Source organism: Macrotis lagotis, chromosome 4, assembly GCF_037893015.1.
Source record: "Macrotis lagotis isolate mMagLag1 chromosome 4, bilby.v1.9.chrom.fasta, whole genome shotgun sequence".
Classification (NCBI taxonomy): Eukaryota; Metazoa; Chordata; class Mammalia; order Peramelemorphia; family Peramelidae; genus Macrotis; species Macrotis lagotis.
This window is the reverse complement of record NC_133661.1, coordinates 153,684,537-153,704,639: the sequence shown is the minus strand read 5'-3', so window position 1 is coordinate 153,704,639 and position 20,103 is coordinate 153,684,537. Positions and strand designations below refer to the sequence as shown.

Here is a 20,103-nt window from a genome sequence, read left to right as displayed (position 1 = left end):
TTATTGCTTTATACTAATACCATCAGAACATTTTGTACCTTTCTTTTCATTAACCGCAATTTTCTTAGGTTAAAAATAAAATAACAAAGTTAGTTTTATAAATGAAGTTTTTATTCTCTAGATTTTACCAAAACTCATTTGTTAATCACATCCTTACAAACACCAACAGCAATACAAAATTTGGGGGCATTTTATACAAAAAGGACCTCAGAATCATTAAAACTTAGTCTGGTAACCAATGAGATTTCATATAGATGACATGATTTTATAATATGATCCTCTCATATCTTATAATACTTGCTTCAAATTCCTATTGACAAGAATACCACTTGGGCTGGAGAGTAAATGTTTACAAATAACAACAGGATTTCCTCTATCCTCATCCAAGATGTCTGTTATCTTGTGGTTTGTTGATCCAGGTTAAGGAATTTATTGGTGCTATCACTGAACTTTCAAAGTAGTATTGACACAGGCCAAGTCAATATTTAAGATGTATGCTGCAGACTGACATTTTTACACAGTCAAATTTATAACTATTAGTTAAAAGTTAAAAGGCCAATTTTTTATTAGAAATATAGAATTAAGGGGAGGCTAGGTGGTGCAATGGATAGAGCAGGTTGGATGGAGTCAGGAGTACCTGGGTTCAAATCTGACCTCAGACACTTAATAATTACCTAGCCGTGTGGCCTTGGGCAAGCCACTTTAACCCCATTGCCTTGAAAAATCTAAAAAAAAGAACAGAATTAAAGAGTATCAGATTTAAATACTTTATTAGTACACAACTTGGTTGAAATCCTTTACTCTTTGTCTATTTCCTATTAGTTCTTTACCAATATTTCTTTAGCTAAGTGAATTGTGCCTTAAGTATTTAACAGTGGTTACAAATTACTTTAGGGAAAAATCTTACTAATTTAAAATTTTTACTAAGATTTTAAATGGGACGTATCAGATAAAATTGTAAAGGAAGCCAAGGTGTTCTACAGTGTGAAGAATGTTTTTTTTTAATTTCTCCTTCCCAAGTGTTTGTTCTCCCAGTGTTCTGCTTCCCTGTTGTTTTGTGAATAATTGAGGCTTTCATGCTTAGCTTTCTTCAATATGGCTTAATAGAAAGATCCTAGGGCATTGCCTGAGGCAGACTCTAATTGCCTTGGAGTTTTGTTTATGTCTGATGTGGGATTTGAACCCCAGTCTTTCTGACTTAAAGATTAGCTTCTTGTCTACTATGTCCCATTGCCTCTGATTAAATACAAGTCAAAAATCAGTTCTGAGTTAATCAGTGAGTGTAGTCACATAAATAATAATCTGTAGGCAGCATATTCTTCTGCATATATGTTTTGGGGTTTTTTGGTATTGGTTGTTTTTTTAGTGGTTTATTTTGTGGGTATTGGGGTTAAATATTGCTCAAAGTAGACCACACATAAGAGTTTTAACAAGAGAATTTTTCCCCCTATCTTGTAACAGCTACAATGGATTTCCTGTCCTGAAGATAGATTTATTTGAGAGGCCAGAGGGATTTCTGCAAACACAAAATAATAAACTGGCCTCAAAAAATAATAGTCCTAATAGCCCTTCAGCAATGTTTAGAAGAACTAAACAGGTAATTTGAAAAGTTTTTATTTTTTATTGTCATCAATTTACTTCTTTTGCACCGTCTAATCTGTCACTCCTAACAGTGTCATATCCATTAGAGATCATTCTAAAAGATCACCCAATTACTTTATTATACTATAATTTTATTATAACATATAGTTTGAAATATATGTACATACATTCATTATTATTTTAACATGTTTTAATTATTCAGAGATTTTATTATAGTAGGATTTGTTGTAACAGGATTTGACCTGTAATTTATGATTATGACATTGATCATGTGAATAAGGATATTTAAACAAATACACACACACACATACACACACACACACACACATATACATATAGTCATTAATGAAAACTTGTGGTTTCCTAGGAAATAAAGTCAGCCCATAAAATAGCAAAGAGGTATTCCTCCATCCCTCAGATGTGGTCCAGATGCCTGTTACGTCACTGTTATGGACTGTGGTTTATTTGCCTCCCAGCATATGTGAAAGTGTGCCATTCAAAAGTCAGAGCTCTGAAAACAGCATATGATGTACTTCGAAAAATGCATTCTAAAAAAATTGATCCTCCTGATGAGGTAAATCTCATAAAATCCATTACTTCCTTCTAAAATTCTACACATAGGCCTCTAATTTTGTGTACCTTTCAACATAACTGTTTCAGGTCTGCTATCGGGTTCTTATGCAGCTGTGTGGCCAGTATGGTCAGCCTGTTCTCGCAGTACGAGTACTTTTTGAAATGAAAAAAGCTGGTATTCACCCCAATGCCATTACTTATGGTTACTATAATAAGGTAATTAGCTTGGTTTGCTGTAGTGGTGGAAGAATGATATGTTTGATAATGATAATGCTTAAATTTAAGTGCTAGTGATAAAACTGCAAGGATTTCTTAAAGTACTTATTTTAATTGAAAATGCACTTTTAAAATAAATAGCATCGCCTCATTTTCTAGTTTGGGATTTTGAAAAAGAAAGATGCAAAGGAACGGAGGAAGGGAAATAGGAGGACGATGTGTATCTAGTGTGGCTATTATAATTGATAATCATTATATTGTATTTAATTAATAGGCTGTTTTGGAAAGTACCTGGCCTTCAAGCAGTCGAAGTGGTTATTTTCTATGGACCAAAATAAGAAATGTTGTTTTAGGAATAGCACAATTCAAAAAAGCTTTAAGGAAAAATGCTCAATTATCACATGCTCCTCTCTCAGGTAAATAAAGTGGTTTAAGATTTTTTTTTCCATGAAATGACTTGTTGTAATTTTGAATTCTAACAAATGATTTAAAGTCAAAATACTGAATATTTTGATAGGTTTGGGATGTCTCATACAAAATCTTAGTATATAATATTCTACCTCTTAAAAAAATAAGTAATTAATTGATTTTTGACATTGTTTACATTTCAATCTTGGATTACTTAATTTAGACAAATTTGTAACTTATGTGTTTGTTTTATGCTGAATGGATAAAAAATTTCAGATTCTTTCATACAACAGTCAGTAGACTGCCACCAAAAGCAAATAAAAATCAACTGGCTAATGGGTATTTTGGGGTATATCTCCTTGAGTGGTAAAATGCTATCATATTGTGTTCTTAAGCAGATGGCAGTGACCTGGATGCTGTTAGTCATGGCAGCATGGATAGTTGTAATGACACAAACACTGTGGAGCAGGCACCCTTCAACACTGAGTTAATCAAAGTAGATTCTACTGATGATAGATCTAGTACAGGTTTGTGTGTGTATATGTATATACGTATTACGGCATATATTTTAAACAGGATTTGAGAGACTGTTGTATTCCTGTTTTGAATGTTCTCTTTTAATTTGATATGATATTAAGTAGATGATTTGTAAAACAAATATTGTTCTAGTAAAATATGTTTTAAACTCTTATTATTTGACATCACCTAAATTCCAAAGTTCATTAGCTGATTGATTTTTTTTCTATTCATTATTTTAATAGATAAAAGATTGAAGAGCTTCTAAAGCAGCTTATTTAAACATTTAAGTACATTAAAATATAATTAGTTCCAGAAGCACATAGATCCCTTGGGCATAATCTTCTTTGAGCTCATTCTTTTAAAAAAAATCTTAATTACTAGAAAAATTATAGGGTTAAAATTTTATAGCATCTTAGCACTGAAGAACTCCTTTATATTAACTTTATTAATATAAGAAATTTATACAAAGATATTCTCTAAGTAGTGTTGACTGATAGGATGCATCTAGTAAATGATTTAGTACATCAACTTGTTCTTTTCATATTAATTTTTTAAAAATAAGATATAACATTTAGAAATAGCATAATGGTAGCCCATCCATAACAGACAGTAATTATGAATTGAAAGGTCCAAAATTTATTAAAAAACAAAATTTAAAAGCTGCTTTACTTGCACCAGAGAACATTTGCTTTGTTTGTTTCTTTCAATGTTCATTTCAGGAGGAACTATGTTATAGGCAAATTATGATGAAATATATCCATGTTTTTTTACCTTTTTCTTGGCAAGTTTTATTTCTTGAATAATTCAGTGAGCACTTGAATAATCTAGGTTACACATTTTTTAATGTAATTAAAAGTATATCATTTAAAAGAGAAGGGTCCAGTTAATGTTTTAAAGATTTTAAAAACACTTTATGAATTAGAGTAATATTTTCATTATAACAGAATGCCAATATGAGAAAATAAGTCACCTAAAATGATAAATTCTATGATAGGATAATGTTCTAGCATTTAATTTCAATGTATTACTCCAATATAATTATTTTTTTTAAATATATGGTTTGGTGATTTTTGTTTTGTTTTGTTTTTAGTTGAAACCTTAATTAGTTACACAACACCTCATTAGTTACACAAAACCAATCCAAAATCATTTTCCTTATGTTTTGGATGTTATATTTATGCTAATATATTGTTAGCTTTTAGTTATCTTTAAGGGGATTTTCTACTTTGTGTATTATCTGCAGACTTCTCTATTTTGCCACATTGGGCTTCATTCTGTTAAGGATGGGGGTTGATGAAAGAAGAAAAAGCACTCAACTCCTTCCCCTTAGTAGGAATAAAAAAGATGTTGGTTGTACAGTGATTTAATATATCACAAAATTTGTATGCAAGTCAACCTAAGCACTATAAGCTACATAATGTAGGTGTGGGTGTGTATATATATATATATATATATATATATATATATATATATATATATATGCAAATATGGGGGCCATTGAACAAGTAAAGACAGTGAAGGATGTACTAAGAGATAATAACTGATAAATTATAGATAGTTGAATATGGACTTTTTTGTTAAAAACGTAAGCTTAATTGCTTTTGTTTTTGTTTAAATTTAATAATCAGTTATTTTAAAATATATTAAAGTTCCATGTTATTGATAATTTTACTTGACAATTTGAAGGATTTCATAAAATATAAAATAATTATTATTCTTAACTTTTAAAATATTTCTCTTTCCAGGGGGTCAGTCAGATCTCGGATATAATTCATTATCTAAAGATGAAGTTAGAAGAGGTGATACATCTATTCAAGATTTACAGGAAGAAAAAGAGGACAAGAAAGAGAGTGACTGTAGTTCCTGTAGGTGTTTTAATATCAACATGTAAAATTATCTAGTTTATGCAGTTAGACCAATTTGCAGGTGTGCAAATTATATTGTGCCTTCTGGTAATTTTATGTTCATTGAAAAAGAAATGTGACCTCTGGTATAAAGTGTGCTTATTTTATTCTTATCCCTTCCCAAGTTATTGTGTATCCTTGGTGCAGAGAAAAGATATAGAGAATTATGAATGCAGAAATTGGATGGAGATATAAATTGACTACCACCTACTCTTGAGATGTAAATTGACTACCATGGAAAAGATATAGAGAACTATGAATGTAGCAGAAACTAAATCTGTAATCTTAAAGGGCTGTTAAATCTTGTTGAATTGGGTAGAGGTCTCCTAGATCTCCCTACTCTTGAAATGTAGATCAACTATCCATTGCTTCATTGTTTAATATAAAATTTGTATCCTGATCTCCTTAGGCTTTACCCTCTACCTAATTCCAGTTGGATAAGAATGGGAAGGGAGGCCACCTTTTCCCCTATGAATGAGGGGCAAAGACATAAAAACCTGGGTTAAACTCTGCTTAAGGTGGCCAGTATTCTTTGACTTGTTGGCCCAGTCAAGCTCAGCTTTACTGTTCTTTTGTCTCTGTCTTTCTTTACCTACCATTTTCTTATGTGTTATAACTTCTTTTTTTTATTTTTTAGGGGGTTTTTTTGCAAGGCAATGGGGTTAAGTGGCTTGCCCAAGGCCACACAGCTAGATAATATATTAAGTATCTGAGGCCGGATTTGAACTCAGGTACTCCTGACTCCAGGGCCGGTGCTCTGTCCACTGTGCCACCTAGCCCGCCCCATGTCATAACTTCTTTAATAAATTTTTGTTTTATTTCCACCCTTGCTTTCCTGAATCTGAATAATGATTCCTCATAGGCAGGACCAAACTGTTTACCACATGAATATGCAGTTAGTGGTCACATACTGGTAATTGGACCCTGAGATGGGGCGGTTAGGTGGCTTAGTGGATAAAGCAAAAGCCTTGGAGTCAGGAGTCCGTGGGTTCAAATCTGGTCTCAGACACTTAATAATTACCTAGCTGTGTGGCCTTGGGCAAGCCACTTAACCCAATTTGCCTTGCAAAAACCTGAAATAAATAAATAATTGAACCCTGAGAGACCCCAATATAATATCATTATGTAGTATTGAACATTTTCTGAAATAGCCAAGCCTTCAACTGGGGATAGAAAACTTTTTTGTTACAGAATGTTTTAAAATGGATTTTGGCCCATGAAGAAAGAAAAAGACAAGCTGCTCACACAGAGGGGGAAAAATTCCTTAAAAGGATATAATGTAATGCAAATATTGGTTAACAAGTTTTTCCTTGTATCCTTATAAGAATCCCAGATGCCAAATGTCCTATATTTCATATATGTAAATTATATGTAATGATGTAAATTAACCCATACTTTTCTCCTAAAAGTCTGGAGAAAGTGGAATAATTATTTCAGGTCTAGAAATGGTGAAACAATTAAGCAGTTTTCTTAAGGATTAACAGAGATTTAGTAGCAAGATTTAACAACAACAAGAATAAACCACCTTTATAGTTCCTCAGGTATCATTTTTCTTGTTTTTAATGCCAAAAATTTTTTAAATGAATTTTTTTTCTCTTTACAGTGTCTGAGAGTGAGAGTGCAAAAGGAAGTGCTGATTGCCTTCCTAAGCTCAATTATCAAAATACAGGCAGTATAAAGCCTACATCTAGTATAGTTCGCCCAAGTGGTAGGATTAGCCATGCAGATGAAGTATCAGGTGGAAGCACAGGTAAGTTATATATTACATTCTTGTTCCTTGCATGATAAACCAAATTTCTGTCTAGAATATAAAATTATCATTAACCCAAAATGTCAGAATATAAAATTATCATTAACCCAAAATGTCAGTATTTAAAATTAGGTTCAGTTTTATGGTCTTTTTTTCCCTTGGTTTGCTCTTTAATTAGATTTTAAAAATTATACTAAGTTGATTCTTGGAATATTTTAGTTACTTCTCTTGTAATTTATCAGTGGCTTCCATGCTTGGAAACCCTGAATGACCAGGATTATGCACCCATTTAATATCTATGCCTTGAATAAGTTTATGAAGCTTACAAAAGTCTTCATTAATGACATCTTTTCCTGTACTTTTTTCCCACCATTTTTCTTCCAGTCTTTAACTCCTTTATAGTAAACATATTATATACTACTGTTTTGATTCTTGGCTCATTCAGTTGCTTTACAGGCAGCATGTATTTCTGTTCTTTGGTTTGTCTGTTGCCCAGGAAGTCTTTCATGGCCTGGTCCTCATTAAACACCAATGCCTGCTTGTGCTTTCCTCTTCCCATTTACTGGAGCAGCAGTTGTCTGGGTAAACTACAGATGCATCTCCCATAAAAGAAAATGTTTCTTTGCTAAGTAAAGGTTCTAAGTCAGAATTTCATTTTTCAAGTTTTTTGCAAGATTCTTCTTCAGCTGATGATTCACAGGGTCTCTTATTTGACTTCACTCTGAGGTCCTGTGTGTCACATTTCTTTTTCTGTTGAAGGATCAGGGCTTGCAGTATTTCAGACAAAGGTCCAAGCCTCATCCTCAGTAGCAGAAAATTGGTGCTTGGTTGGTGGTGCCCATGAAGCCAAAGGCACAACTCTGAGAACCTCAGCCCAGAGCCTTAGCATGGCCTGCTCTGGAGCATAGTGGCTGTAGGGACTATGCTCTCGTGGCTAGCCCCAGTAGAAGAGGACACAGGTCTTTGGTCTTTTTATTAAATGATTAAATTAAATAATATTTATAAAATGCTTAGCACAATGCTTGGTACATAGCAAGTGCTATATAAATGCTAGTGATGATGATACTGATGTCATCATCAATGTCTACATGTGATGTTTGACATCATGGCCAAGTAACTTGTGCTCTGTACTATATTACAAACCAACTCTTGTTTAATTAGTCAGTTATACACCCAAATTCTACCAAAGATTGACTTAGTTGCTACTTTTAAGATGAAACATTGAGAGCTCTAAAAATTAGTAAGCTGAATCTTGTATTAAAAATTAAGCATAGTTGCATAATTTCATTGGTTAGAAAAATGCACATCTTCAGTTTTGTACCTAAATTCAGTCTACCCATCCAGCAGCAATAACCTATATCTTATAGTTGAGATACAGTAATAAGATCTGATGCTTTTTACTTTTTTAAAATGCTTTTACACAATATAATCTCATTTTATACTTTAATGTTCCACCATGATTAAAAAAAAAAAAAACCTTCAAGTGTAATCCTAGCAAAGTTTTTATATGTCTTCCAAAAATCAACCTAGCCAGGTTCAGTGAGGCCTATTATCACCAGGTTGGCAACAAGATACTTAATTATTTAGGCAGGCCAATTCTTAAAAACTACCTATTATTTCTTTTTTTTTGGGGGGGGGGGTTGCAAGACAGTGGGGTTAAGTGACCTGCCCAAGGCCACACAGCTAGGTAATTATTAAGTGTCTGAGGCCGGATTTGAACTCAGGCCTTCCTGACTCCAGAGCTGATCTTCTATCCACTGAGCCATAAGGATGCTTGTGATTGGAGTCAATTTAGAGTATACTAGTATCAGTAGCATTTAGGGACCTTGAAACTTTATTATAGGCTCACAGCAATATCATAATATAATCAGAAGAAGCCTGCATTATTACCTTTTAATAGATGGAGAAACTTGAATTAAGGAGTTTAGTGAGCTACTCAAGGTCAGATTGTAGAACCTGAGTCTGCTGACTCCCAACCTCAGATTCCTAGAGAGTCAGCATGGCATGGTTAATAGAAAAAAACCTAAATTCATTTCTAACTGGCTGTGTGATTTCAAACAAATCACTTAACCTCTGTATCTCCATGACCTCATCGATAAAGGAGAGGGTTGTCCTAGTCCTTTGCTGTCTCATGGGGCCCTAAATTAATGATTCTATAGTCCTTCTACAGCAAGGGTGGGGAATCCCTGACCAGTGACCATATTGGTCTGCTGTTGCCAAGACAACTGCAGGCCAGACTTGAAATTCAATAAATCTAGTACCTTTTTAGGGGTGAATTAAGTGTGAAGTTTGACATTAAGTTAATTACTTAATGAAGTTAGTTAATTAAGTCTGACAAAATATAGCCCACAAATCCCTATCCTTGTTCTGCGGATCATTTATGGGTTTAGTAGACACAGAAGGTTTTTTTTTGATGGAATAATGTGATTATGCATCTTTATTTCTTGAATCAGCTCAGTTTTGCTTCTATTTATACACAAGCATATACATATATATATGTTTATATATTTGGGAACTGTCTTAATTGAAGTTTCATCATATAAAGACTAGCTCTAATTTTGTGTATCTTTTTTCTGAAAAACTATTGGATATCTTCTGCTCAGAGGTACTATATAGGGTTATTTTATTAGTATTAGGGGAATATTATATTATTTAACATTATTAAAGTTTTGCATTGGCTTCATGAATTTACTTCACTGAGAAGTCATCAAGTCCTTTCCAACCCTTGAATCTCCCCTTCCCTAAATATCTCTTTTCTTTTGAAGGGATCATTATCCATATAGTCATCCCCATTTATAACCTCTGAGTTATCATTAGTTCTTTATTTCATTGCCTCAAATTCAATTACTTACCAAATTGTGTTGATTTTTTTACCTTTACAGTATCTCTTCCATTCATGCCTTTCATTCCACTGATGTGGTCAGGTCATCTCTTGCTCAGGCTATTAAAATACCCTCCTAATTGGTCTCTTTGCTTCCAATATCTCCCCTTTCCTGTCCATCCTCTAAGAAGTTGTCAGAAGCAGACATCTGACCACTTTATTCTCTAGTTCAAAAATTTTCAGTTTTTCCCTTGGATCTCTAAGAAAAAATTTAGATTCTTTACTTTCAAAGTCCTTCATCATCTGATTCCAGTCTACCTTTCCAGACTTATTTCACATTACTCTCTTTCACCCCTTGTGTTTCAGACAGTTGTTGAATTCTGTTCTCTAAACTCAGTTCTCCTTTTTGCTCTTACCTAATTTCTTCTTTAAATCCTCTGAGGCACATCTCAGATGCTGTCTCCTATGAGAAATTTTTTCCTGATTCCTATCAACATCAGTGACAACCTCAAAGAATTGCCCCAAAATGTTGACAATATCCACTTCTTTTGATTCATTAAAGAAAAATGACCCTATCAGAACTTGTTCAAGATTATGAAGTCTTGGGAAAAAAGTAAAAACCTTAGTTGGGCACAAGGATTGTGTTATTATCAATAAATTGATAAAAGACAGGGAATTTTGAAATGAGAGAGAGATTTGGGAAGTGAACAGTTTCCCCAACTCCTAGTCTCATGACAATATTGCTTTTGTTTCTGCTTCAGTTTTTCCTTCACCTTACTTCTCCCCTCCCATCTTGTTCTTGAATTTTCTTACATAAATGTATCTTCTTAATATATACTTCTCCATATTCACTGCCCCCTTTCTGTCATGTTTCTTTCAACTAAGGTATACCCTTGCAGCAGGTTCTTATGTTCTAATCAAGGTCCTGATTGTATCATCTGTGGTAGGTTCAAATCTGGTCAAGACCTTTCTTCAAAAGGAGTATCTCTTTTTACCCTTGTTTCTTGTCCTTTTTTTCCTTCAGGTTTTAGATTTTTATTGAGATAAAGACCACCCATGTAAAGAAAAATTTCCCTTTCTATATTCTTTTTTCAATTTTTTTTCTTTTATTCAGTTTTATTTTCATTTCAGATTTGATTTCTCTCCCTTCTACCTTTCCCTCCCACTAAACATTAAGAAATCAAGAAAAACAAAACGTATTTCAATTATGTATAGTCACATAAACCAAATTCCCATATTAACTATGTCCAAACAACAATAACAAAACATAAACTTCAATCTGTACTCTGAGTCCATCACTTCTCTATCTCTAGAGGTGAATAACCAGTTTCATCATGAGTCTTCTGGAATTTTGGTTGGTCATTGAGGTGATGAGACTCTTAAGTCTTTCAGATCATTCATGTTATTGGATTCCTACTTGTAATTTTTACTCTCTTAATTTTTTTCATTTATTTTATTATAAGCTGATTGGTTTTCAGTAGCAAAGACCAATTTTTCAACCTTGTGAATTTTTGCATGTACATAATGTTTTCTTGATATTACCTGGTAACTAATCTCATTCATCTTCAGTTCACAGCACCATGATAACTGAAAGTTCTTTAGTTTCTTCTTTTCTTTCCTTCTCATAGTCTATCATTTGCTAAGCATTATCCATTTTACCTTGACCATATTTCTCATATCCATTTGCTTCTCTCACTTCACACAGTGTCTACCCTAATTCAAACTTTTATCACTTTACACTGGGAATATTGCAATAGCCATCCAAATAGTCTATCTTCTCTTCAATCTATCTGCCACTCAGCTGTCAAGCTGATATGCCCAAAATTCAGATCAATCCCTAAATCAATCAACAATTATTCATTAAATACCTATTTTTGTGCCAGGCATTAGAGATACAGATAGAAAGAATGGAAGCCTCTACTCACAGTGAGCTTAAATTCTAGTTCATCTAAATATAAATTTAGTTAAGAAATAATAAATTTCTGAATAGGGACAAACAAATATTATTTAGTAAGAAATAATAAAGTTAAGAAATACAGACACATATATATAGATACATATATTGTGCATACAAACATACACATGTAAAAATATCCACAAAAATTAGCTAAGTACAAAGTAGTACTGACAGGTTCTACTGGTCGGAGGGATCTGGAAAAGCTTCATGTAAAAGATAGTACCTAAGCTGTGTCTTAAAGGAAAAAAGGAATTCTGAGATGAAGGTACGGAAGAAGTGACCGGGTATGAGGAAATTCAGGGTGAAGGCATGGAGATGAGAAAGAGATTATTGGTCTGTGTTGAAGAGCAAGGGGAGAGCAGTATGCAATTAGGTGGGAAACTAAATTGTAGAGGGATTCAAAAGCTAAAGAGAGGAGGATATATTTCACCCTAGAGGCAATAGGAAGTCGCTGGAGTCGAATGAGTAAAATAATCAGATAGATGCTTTAAAAAATGTCTCTGGTAGAAGAGTGGAGGATAGATTGAAATGGTGACAAACTTGACATAGAGAGACTAATTAGGAGACTTGCTGTAATCTTGGTGAGAGTTAAAGAGAGCCTGAACCAAGATGATGTGGATGAAGTAAGAACAAAGTAGAATTGGCAACTGATTTGACCTTATTTCCCCAATTCAGAAATCTTAATTGGCTCCCTATTGTCTCAAGGATAAAATGTAAAATTTTTAATGTGTATTATAAATTCTCCATGACTTCCCTTTTTATTCTTATTTTGTATTATTCTCCTTCATATTCTAAACAATGCATGCAGGTTATTCCTTCTGCCTCCTCTATTTGGAATGTACTTCTCCACACAATTGGTAGAATCACCAACTTCCCTCAAAAAAAAATTCACATGTCACCACTATTGCAAGAATGTCCCTGATTATCCCCTACCCTGCTGTTAACACTCTCAATATTTTATCTTACTTCAAATATAATTTCCATTTATTCGAATGCTTGTCATTTCTCAGAAGTCAACTACAAACTCCACAAGACCAGGCACTGGGTCAGTTTTGTGTTTTCAATCCCAGCACCAAGCAGAATACCTCAAACATAGTGGAAACCTGAGTTTATTGAACTGAATTTGCTTTCATGATTAATGTCTTTAAAGGAATTCTTTTGTTTTAAAAAGTATAACTATTTCTTTTGTTTTAATGCTAATTTCTAAAGGTGTGTTGTTTTATTCTTAATTGTTTTCTTAGTGAAGTATTTTCTGTTTTCCAAAGTAATGAAATGTAATCTTTGCCATATAATCAGTTAGCAAAATTGGTTTAAAAATATTATGGGATTATAGAAACAATGTAAAGATTGACAAATTGCCTTCTGTGGGGGGTGCAGGGAGGAAAGTAAGATTAGGGGGAAAATTGTAAAACTCAAAATAAATAAAATATTATAAAAATATGGGATTTTCTTGTTATATAGCAAAAATAAGTATTAAAGTTTAATCTTCCAATACATAGCACAGCATCTGGAAAATAGTAAGACATAAAAGTTTTACTTATTTGTTGGTTTGATTTAATCTGCAGAGAGGGTATTGAAAGCAATTCATTTTCTCATGTTACATTCTTCATAACTAAATTACCTTTCCTGCTTTTCAGAAGACACATCTGAGCTGCTATTAATATCTTCTTTTGAAGAAACAAATGAAACAGAAAATATTGAAAGAAGTTTTAGGAAAAGGCACAAAAGTGATGTAGAGCCAGCTTTGCAACAACAGATGACGTGGGAAAACAGAAATCATAATCTTAGTGGAGGTGTATTGATGGGACTTATGATCAATAGGATTAACCAGGAAGAAAACCCTGGAGAAATGGTTGAAAAATTAAGAGCTGATGCAAAAATTCTTTCAAATGTTATACAGAAAAACCCAAGGCCAAAAACCCTTGATATTGGAAATCCATCTTTGAGATCAAAAAGAGACAGTCTGGAAAAAGAATCTAGTGACGATGACACACCTTTTGATGGTACTAACTGTTTGGCAGATAAAATTGACTCTCCTGTGATTTTTGATTTAGAAGATTTAGACAATGAAGTGGATACATCAAGAGCAAGGACCACCTCTACACAAAACCCCAAAAGGATTGAAAGAATGAACAGCAGCTTCTCAATAAAACCTGTTGAGAAAACTGATGTTGCAGCTGGGTTTGATCCACTTTCACTTTTAGCTGCTGAAACTGAGCAGCAGCAGAAAGAGGTGGTGGAGGATGAGGATAATGATGAAAACAAAAGCATTTCCACACCGTCAGCAAAAAGAGATTTAGCTGAGGAAATTGTGATGTACATGAATAATATGAGCAGTCCTTTGACTAGCCGTACACCGAGCATTGATTTACAACGGGCTTATGAGGACAAAACAGCAAATAAAAAAAGTCCAACGGTAGTCAAACCATGTAGAAGGTCCAGCCTTCCTCCCATTTCTCCCAGGCCAATGCGACTTACCAAATCTAAAAGTTATTATATAAAAAATGAAGACAAACCCAGAGATAGACTTTGGTCTTCTCCAACTTTCTCACCAACCTGTCCTCTTAGGGAACAATCTCAGGATATGACTGGTACATTAACTCTTGTTTCATCACCTTCATTTAATTTGGATACATTAATAACACCTAAATTGGATGTTTTAAAGAGTAGTATGTTCTCTGCTGGAAAAGGTGTTGCAGAGAAGGCAAGCAAATGGTATACGAGATTCACAATGTATACTACACCCTCCAAGGTAAGGCTTCCTGGTCATTTCCACTCCCTCAGTAGAAAATTTTAAAATACATGACTGCTGGAATAGTTTATAATAAAAGTTCAAAGAAAACTGAAAAAAATGAAAGAAATAAAACTAAAAAGGAAACTGAAAAAAAACCCTTAGATTGTTTATGTCAGAGGAAAAAGAACAAACAAGATTTAGGTCACTAAAGGGGAGAAATTTTATCAATTAGATTTCTTTCTGTAATCTCACTGAGAAAGACAACTTACTAACTTAAAAGTAAGTCTTCATTAGGGTCTATCATGGGAAAATTATTTATTGATCCTCAGTCTTCAAATTTTTTTTTTCTGGCTACACCTGTTGATGTATAATATAACAAGGAGGAGAAAGCTGGCATATATTATTCACATGAAAAAGTAGAACACAGTATCAGCAGTTTCAACATTGCAGAAATTGTTACTCTTGTTGCATTATAGATACTGCCATTGCCATTTTTTTCTTCTTACTTTTCCTTTTCTAATGAAGGGAAGAGGGTACCCTCATTTGCTTGGTAGACTCACACTTTCAAATTGTGTTTTTTGGCCAAGAGTGAAAATAAAGGCAAATAGCCTTTAACCTTAACAAATGGGTAGGCAGTTCAGCCCTCTCTTAGCTTTATAAAACTAATCCTTCAGAAACCTTTGATGTTCTCTGCTTGCAATTTGGGGATTTCTAATAGCTCAATGACAGTACCTTCTTAAGGCTTTCTAACTCAGCTCAGCTTCCTGTAGGTAACATGAACACATACCTTCCTAATCAGTTGTACTTTTTAATATTAGAAAAATGTTTGCAATAATAATGATTCATTCATTATAAACAAGTTACTAATTATAAATAATAAACATATACTTTAGAGTAGATTCTGAAGAAATTTATATCCCTGTATAATCAGATGTGCCTTTTCAAAAGTTTTTAAGTAGTATTGATCAGTGCTTCACTTGACATTGGTTCTATCACTCCCACATCTAAGTAGAGAAAACTGTTCAACTCACACTGAACTTTTCTTAAATGAAAGCAATTTCTACACAATTTATACTCTCAGTCTGGCTCCAGTACTTGAGCTTCAGAACTTAAGGGTAGCTTGGATTCCAAAGACCTTCATTATACCTTTTTCTTTACTGTTTCATTTTCTCACTATGCTAACTGCATGCCTGGCACTTGTCCTATCAGACTTTTCTGGACAAAGATCTGATTTGACTTTCCAATGTCCAGTGTCCTAATCTTTCTATAGTGGAAACAGGAAAGAAATCTTACGACACTGCATAGGTCAGCATAAAACCCCACAGCAATGCCTTTCTAATCAAGAAAAGGCTAGGTACTGCATTTTGATAATTAATACAGGGAGTTCCCAGGTGTATTAATTACGTAAGCTTACGCAGATCAGCACCTCTGCACAGCTGCCTCATTGAAGGACTTATCGAAGGTCACACAGTCAGTGGAACTTGCATCTAGTTTCTTAAACCAACTTTCCCTCCATAACACCATATTGCCTCTTAAAAAAAGAGAAGATTTTTCTTTTACACTAACTACCATTTAAAGCTCAGAGCTAATGAAAGTATTAATTTTAATCAAATACTAAAGATTCTCTGACTGTGTCTCATAGACATAGGAACTTTCATAAACTAGGGACTCTATTTTATTCTTTTTGCCCATCTGACTTTTTTCCAGAGCATATTAACATATAATGAAATGAAACAAAAACATTTTAAATAAGTACATAATTGTTTCCTCAAAGTCACTAAGAAAATAGCTTTAAATGTTCATTTGAAGTAATTATTTTCTTCTTGACTGGTATTAATATGAAATAAAATCATTAGAAGTGAGAAAAATCATTTTTTATGATCTCAGGTTTATTATTGGGATAATTTATAAGTTCTGAATGCATTTTGTGATGGACATATATCTCAAAAGACAAGACTTGAGGCTTGTGTTTTCCCCTGAACTATCAAAGATACATTTCTTATTGTTTTGTTAAATCATCTTTTCTCCTGTTGAACATGTCCATAGACCTAAACATGTTAGTAAAAGGGCATATTAAATTAGTTGTTTGACTTTACAATAGTGAACTCTCTACAGGTAAAAGAAATAAACAATTTAATTATCTTGTTAGGATCAGAGTTCAGACCGAACTAGTCTTTCTTCAGTTGGAGCCCTAGATTCTGAATCTACTTCTCTAACAGATGAAGATATTTGCAATGAGTTTGAAGGAATGCCTTCCCCTCAAGAAAATAACATCACTTCAGAGACAAAGGGAATCGGACTTAGTAGATCAAGTCTGGAAAGTACTGCTTCTTGCGAGGGTTTGTCTTAACAATTCTATTACTGTGTTAATAAGCATATTCATTTCATTTCTTGCCCCTTTTATGAATTTAATGATTTCTTTTCTTAATAATTCCTCACTCTAATGATAGAATGCTTCCATGAATATTGTATTTTTACCTGGCTCACCTTCTCAGTGTTCACCTTTAGAAAGATTCTTAGAGATCATTTAACTTGCCCCTCCATTTAACAGGTGGGAAAATTGAGTTCCAACAAAGGACCCTATTACTTGCCCAAGAACACAAAGGAGCACAAACAAAATGAGAAATTAGTTTTTAATTAGAGAAGGAGCATATGAATACTTCTAATTTGCAGATTGGAAGACTGAAATAAACAATAAAATTGTTCAGGTGTTGCAGAATGACTGACAGAACTAAAAAAGCTAAATCTTTCAAGTTCTGGTCTAATTCTTGTACCATTACATAAACTTCCTGAAGATTTCTCTCTTGGGGCGGCTAGGTGGCGCAATGGATAAAGCACTGACCCTGGAGTCAGAGTACCTGGGTTCAAATCTAGTCTCAAACACTTAATAATTACCTAGCTGTGTGGCATTGGGCAAGCCACTTAACCCCATTTGCCTTGCAAAAACCTAAAAAAAAAAAAATGAAGATTTCTCTCTTAGGGTTTTTCTTCCTTCCTTACCTTGACCCTTAAATACATATCTAAACCCTGTAGTAATATATGTGAACTGGAAAATTGAACTCCTTTGGCCTGTAGTCAGATATAGTTACAAAACAACTTTCATTATTTTTTTTATTTTAATGTGTTTAGTACTTCAAAAATCTTTAAGCTGAACTCGTTTTTTTTTCATTTATCTATCAATCATCATCTATTAAACATCATTATGTGCTTATAACCCTTCCAAGTACTGAGAATACAAAGACAAAAGTAAAAGTATTCCCTGCTCAAAAGAACCTTGTACTCTATTACAGGAGACAACACTTAGATCTGTAATTATAAATGAGACACAAAGCAAACACAAGGTGACCTTGGAGAAGGAAACACTAGTAGGTTGGGGAACCACTGTAGACAGTGACCATTGTACAAAGACTTGAAGAAAACCAGAGATTCTAAGAAGCAGAAATAAGGAAGGAGAGCAGTCTATTCATAAGGAACAGCTAGTGCAAAAGCAGTGAATTGAGAGAGAGAGATCGCACAATAGTTTTGATTCCCTCAGACTATTAATTGAAACCAATTCAGCAAGTATTCATTGTCTACTATATGCATGGCAAAATACTAGGTACTGGAAGTGAAAAGACAAAACAATATCAAAAAAACTCCCTGCCCTTAAGGAACTTATGTTATACTACATATAACTATAAGGTCTCTTAACCTATAATATACAGCATATAACTAGAAAGCCTCTTAATTATACAATAGATTCTCAGGAAATGTTTTTTGAGTAAGTGAACCTAATATTTACCTGGATCAATCAAACTTCAGTTTGTTTTCCCTGGTAACTAAAATGTACATATTAAAAACACATTTTCAGCATTTTTTTGTTCTAGGGGTATTTTATGCCTTGAAGGTTTCTACATAAAGAATCCTACTATTCTACATATAGAATCCACACATAGAATCCTTCCTTGAATTACTATTTCTGACATCTAAAATTGTCATTTCATTTGTGAAAATGCACTGCATTTAGTTATTTTTAAATCTACTATAATTATGTTCAAATTTGAAAGCTGTTGTTTGCTGTTTTTTAACAATGAACAGGGCCCCTGTCAAAGTTGGTTTTACCTGGAAAATCAGAATTGGCTTCTTCTTGCAGCACAAGTAGTACAAATCTCTTCCAGAACTATGCTATGGAGGTAAGGATTCTTTCAAAAGAATATCTTTATAAATGTGAAGCTGAAATGACAGAGGAGAGAGCAAAATACAAGAAGAACTGAATGACTGGAAGTGCAAATGGTGTTTCTAGATGCGGCATTACGAATCTAATATAAATGTCAGTGCTCCCAAAATTAATTTGCAGATTCAAATTCAAATTTACAGAATCAAAATATCAGTGAGTTTTTTAATAGATCTGAATAAAATCTTTCCTGAATGTATATGAAATTTAAAGGGCAAGAATATTATGGGAGAGTTTGAAAGGAAAATGTTGAAGTTGGGAAACTTGTCCTCTGATTTTAAACTGTTACTAAGCTGTTAAAATTATGTGATATTGAGTTAAAATTAGAAATAAAGATCAATGACAACCCAAAGAATTTAGGAATAGGTTTAAATATATAATTATTATTGTTAAACCTATGAAATTAAAACTAGACAAAAGATTTATTATTTAATATAGGGTGTTGATACTTATAATTGCAAATTACATAGTACTTTAAGATTTACAAAATACTTTACAAACACTTCATTAGTTTCCCAAAGTAACATTACAGAAACCTATAAAGTAAATGCCTATTTTACAGATGAAGAAACTAAGAACAGGAGAAACTAAATAACTTACCAGTTGTCACACAGACAGTAAATGTTAGAGTCAGGGATTGAAGCTGGATTCCTCCTCTGACCTCTAAATTCAACCTACATTCTACTGCAGAACATTGCCTATAAAAATTGGATGGCAGGACAGATAGGTGGTGAAGTGGATAGAGCACTGATCTTGGAGTCAGCTGACCTGAATTCAAATCTGGCCTCAGACACTTAATACTTACTTAACTGTGCAATCTTGGGCAAGTCACTTAACCTCATTGCTTTGCAAAAATTGGATGGCAATATCGTAACAAATGAATTTCTACCCACAATCTAACAATACCAGTTTTATCAAGGAACCAAGTATTTTTTTTTAAAGCACTAAAAGGTTATAAGAAAAAAAGTAAGTTTTCTTATTTTTGGAAAGGGGTTAAATTTTTGTCTGTTAAAGAAATTATTTTTAAAAAGTTGGATGGATTAAATTGCACAAAATTCTACATAACGAAAAACACCACGAGATAGGTGGTATAGATAGCATACTAGATCTAGAGACAGAAAGACCTGAATTCAAATGTGATGTCAGACACTTGATACCTGTGTGACTCTAGGCAAATCACTTCATCTCAGTCTGCCTTGGTTTCTTCATTCCTGTCAAATACAGATAATGAGAGCACCTACCTCCTAGATTTGTTGTGAAGATGAAAGTGCTTTGCAAACCTTAAAACATTATATAAATATTAACTATTTTTATTATTAATGCCATAACCAAGATATAAAGAAAAATAACACATTAAAGGAAAATATTTATGGTCTTTATATCAGGAGAAAAAATTGACATCAAAA

At 33.3% G+C, this 20,103-nt stretch overlaps 1 protein-coding gene and 1 pseudogene across 10 annotated transcripts in view; one reads left to right on the top strand and one right to left on the bottom strand.

The window, feature by feature from the left end:
• Positions 1-20,103, top strand: part of DENND4A (DENN domain containing 4A) — a 152,786-nt gene that overhangs the window by 118,774 nt on the left and 13,909 nt on the right. For 6 of the 10 annotated variants that reach the window (XM_074234426.1, XM_074234430.1, XM_074234428.1 and 3 more), the window contains 10 exons: positions 1,462-1,597; positions 1,970-2,176; positions 2,263-2,391; positions 2,666-2,807; positions 3,195-3,326; positions 5,064-5,183; positions 6,826-6,972; positions 13,388-14,502; positions 16,634-16,823; positions 18,562-18,656. In XM_074234426.1, the coding sequence (XP_074090527.1) occupies positions 1,462-1,597; positions 1,970-2,176; positions 2,263-2,391; positions 2,666-2,807; positions 3,195-3,326; positions 5,064-5,183; positions 6,826-6,972; positions 13,388-14,502; positions 16,634-16,823; positions 18,562-18,656 (2,413 nt within the window). The remainder of the gene's footprint in view (positions 1-1,461; positions 1,598-1,969; positions 2,177-2,262; positions 2,392-2,665; positions 2,808-3,194; positions 3,327-5,063; positions 5,184-6,825; positions 6,973-13,387; positions 14,503-16,633; positions 16,824-18,561; positions 18,657-20,103) is intronic. The other 4 variants (XM_074234431.1, XM_074234434.1, XM_074234435.1 and 1 more) reach the window with 2 other exon arrangements.
• Positions 7,192-7,861, bottom strand: LOC141520472 (ribonuclease H1 pseudogene; annotated as a pseudogene).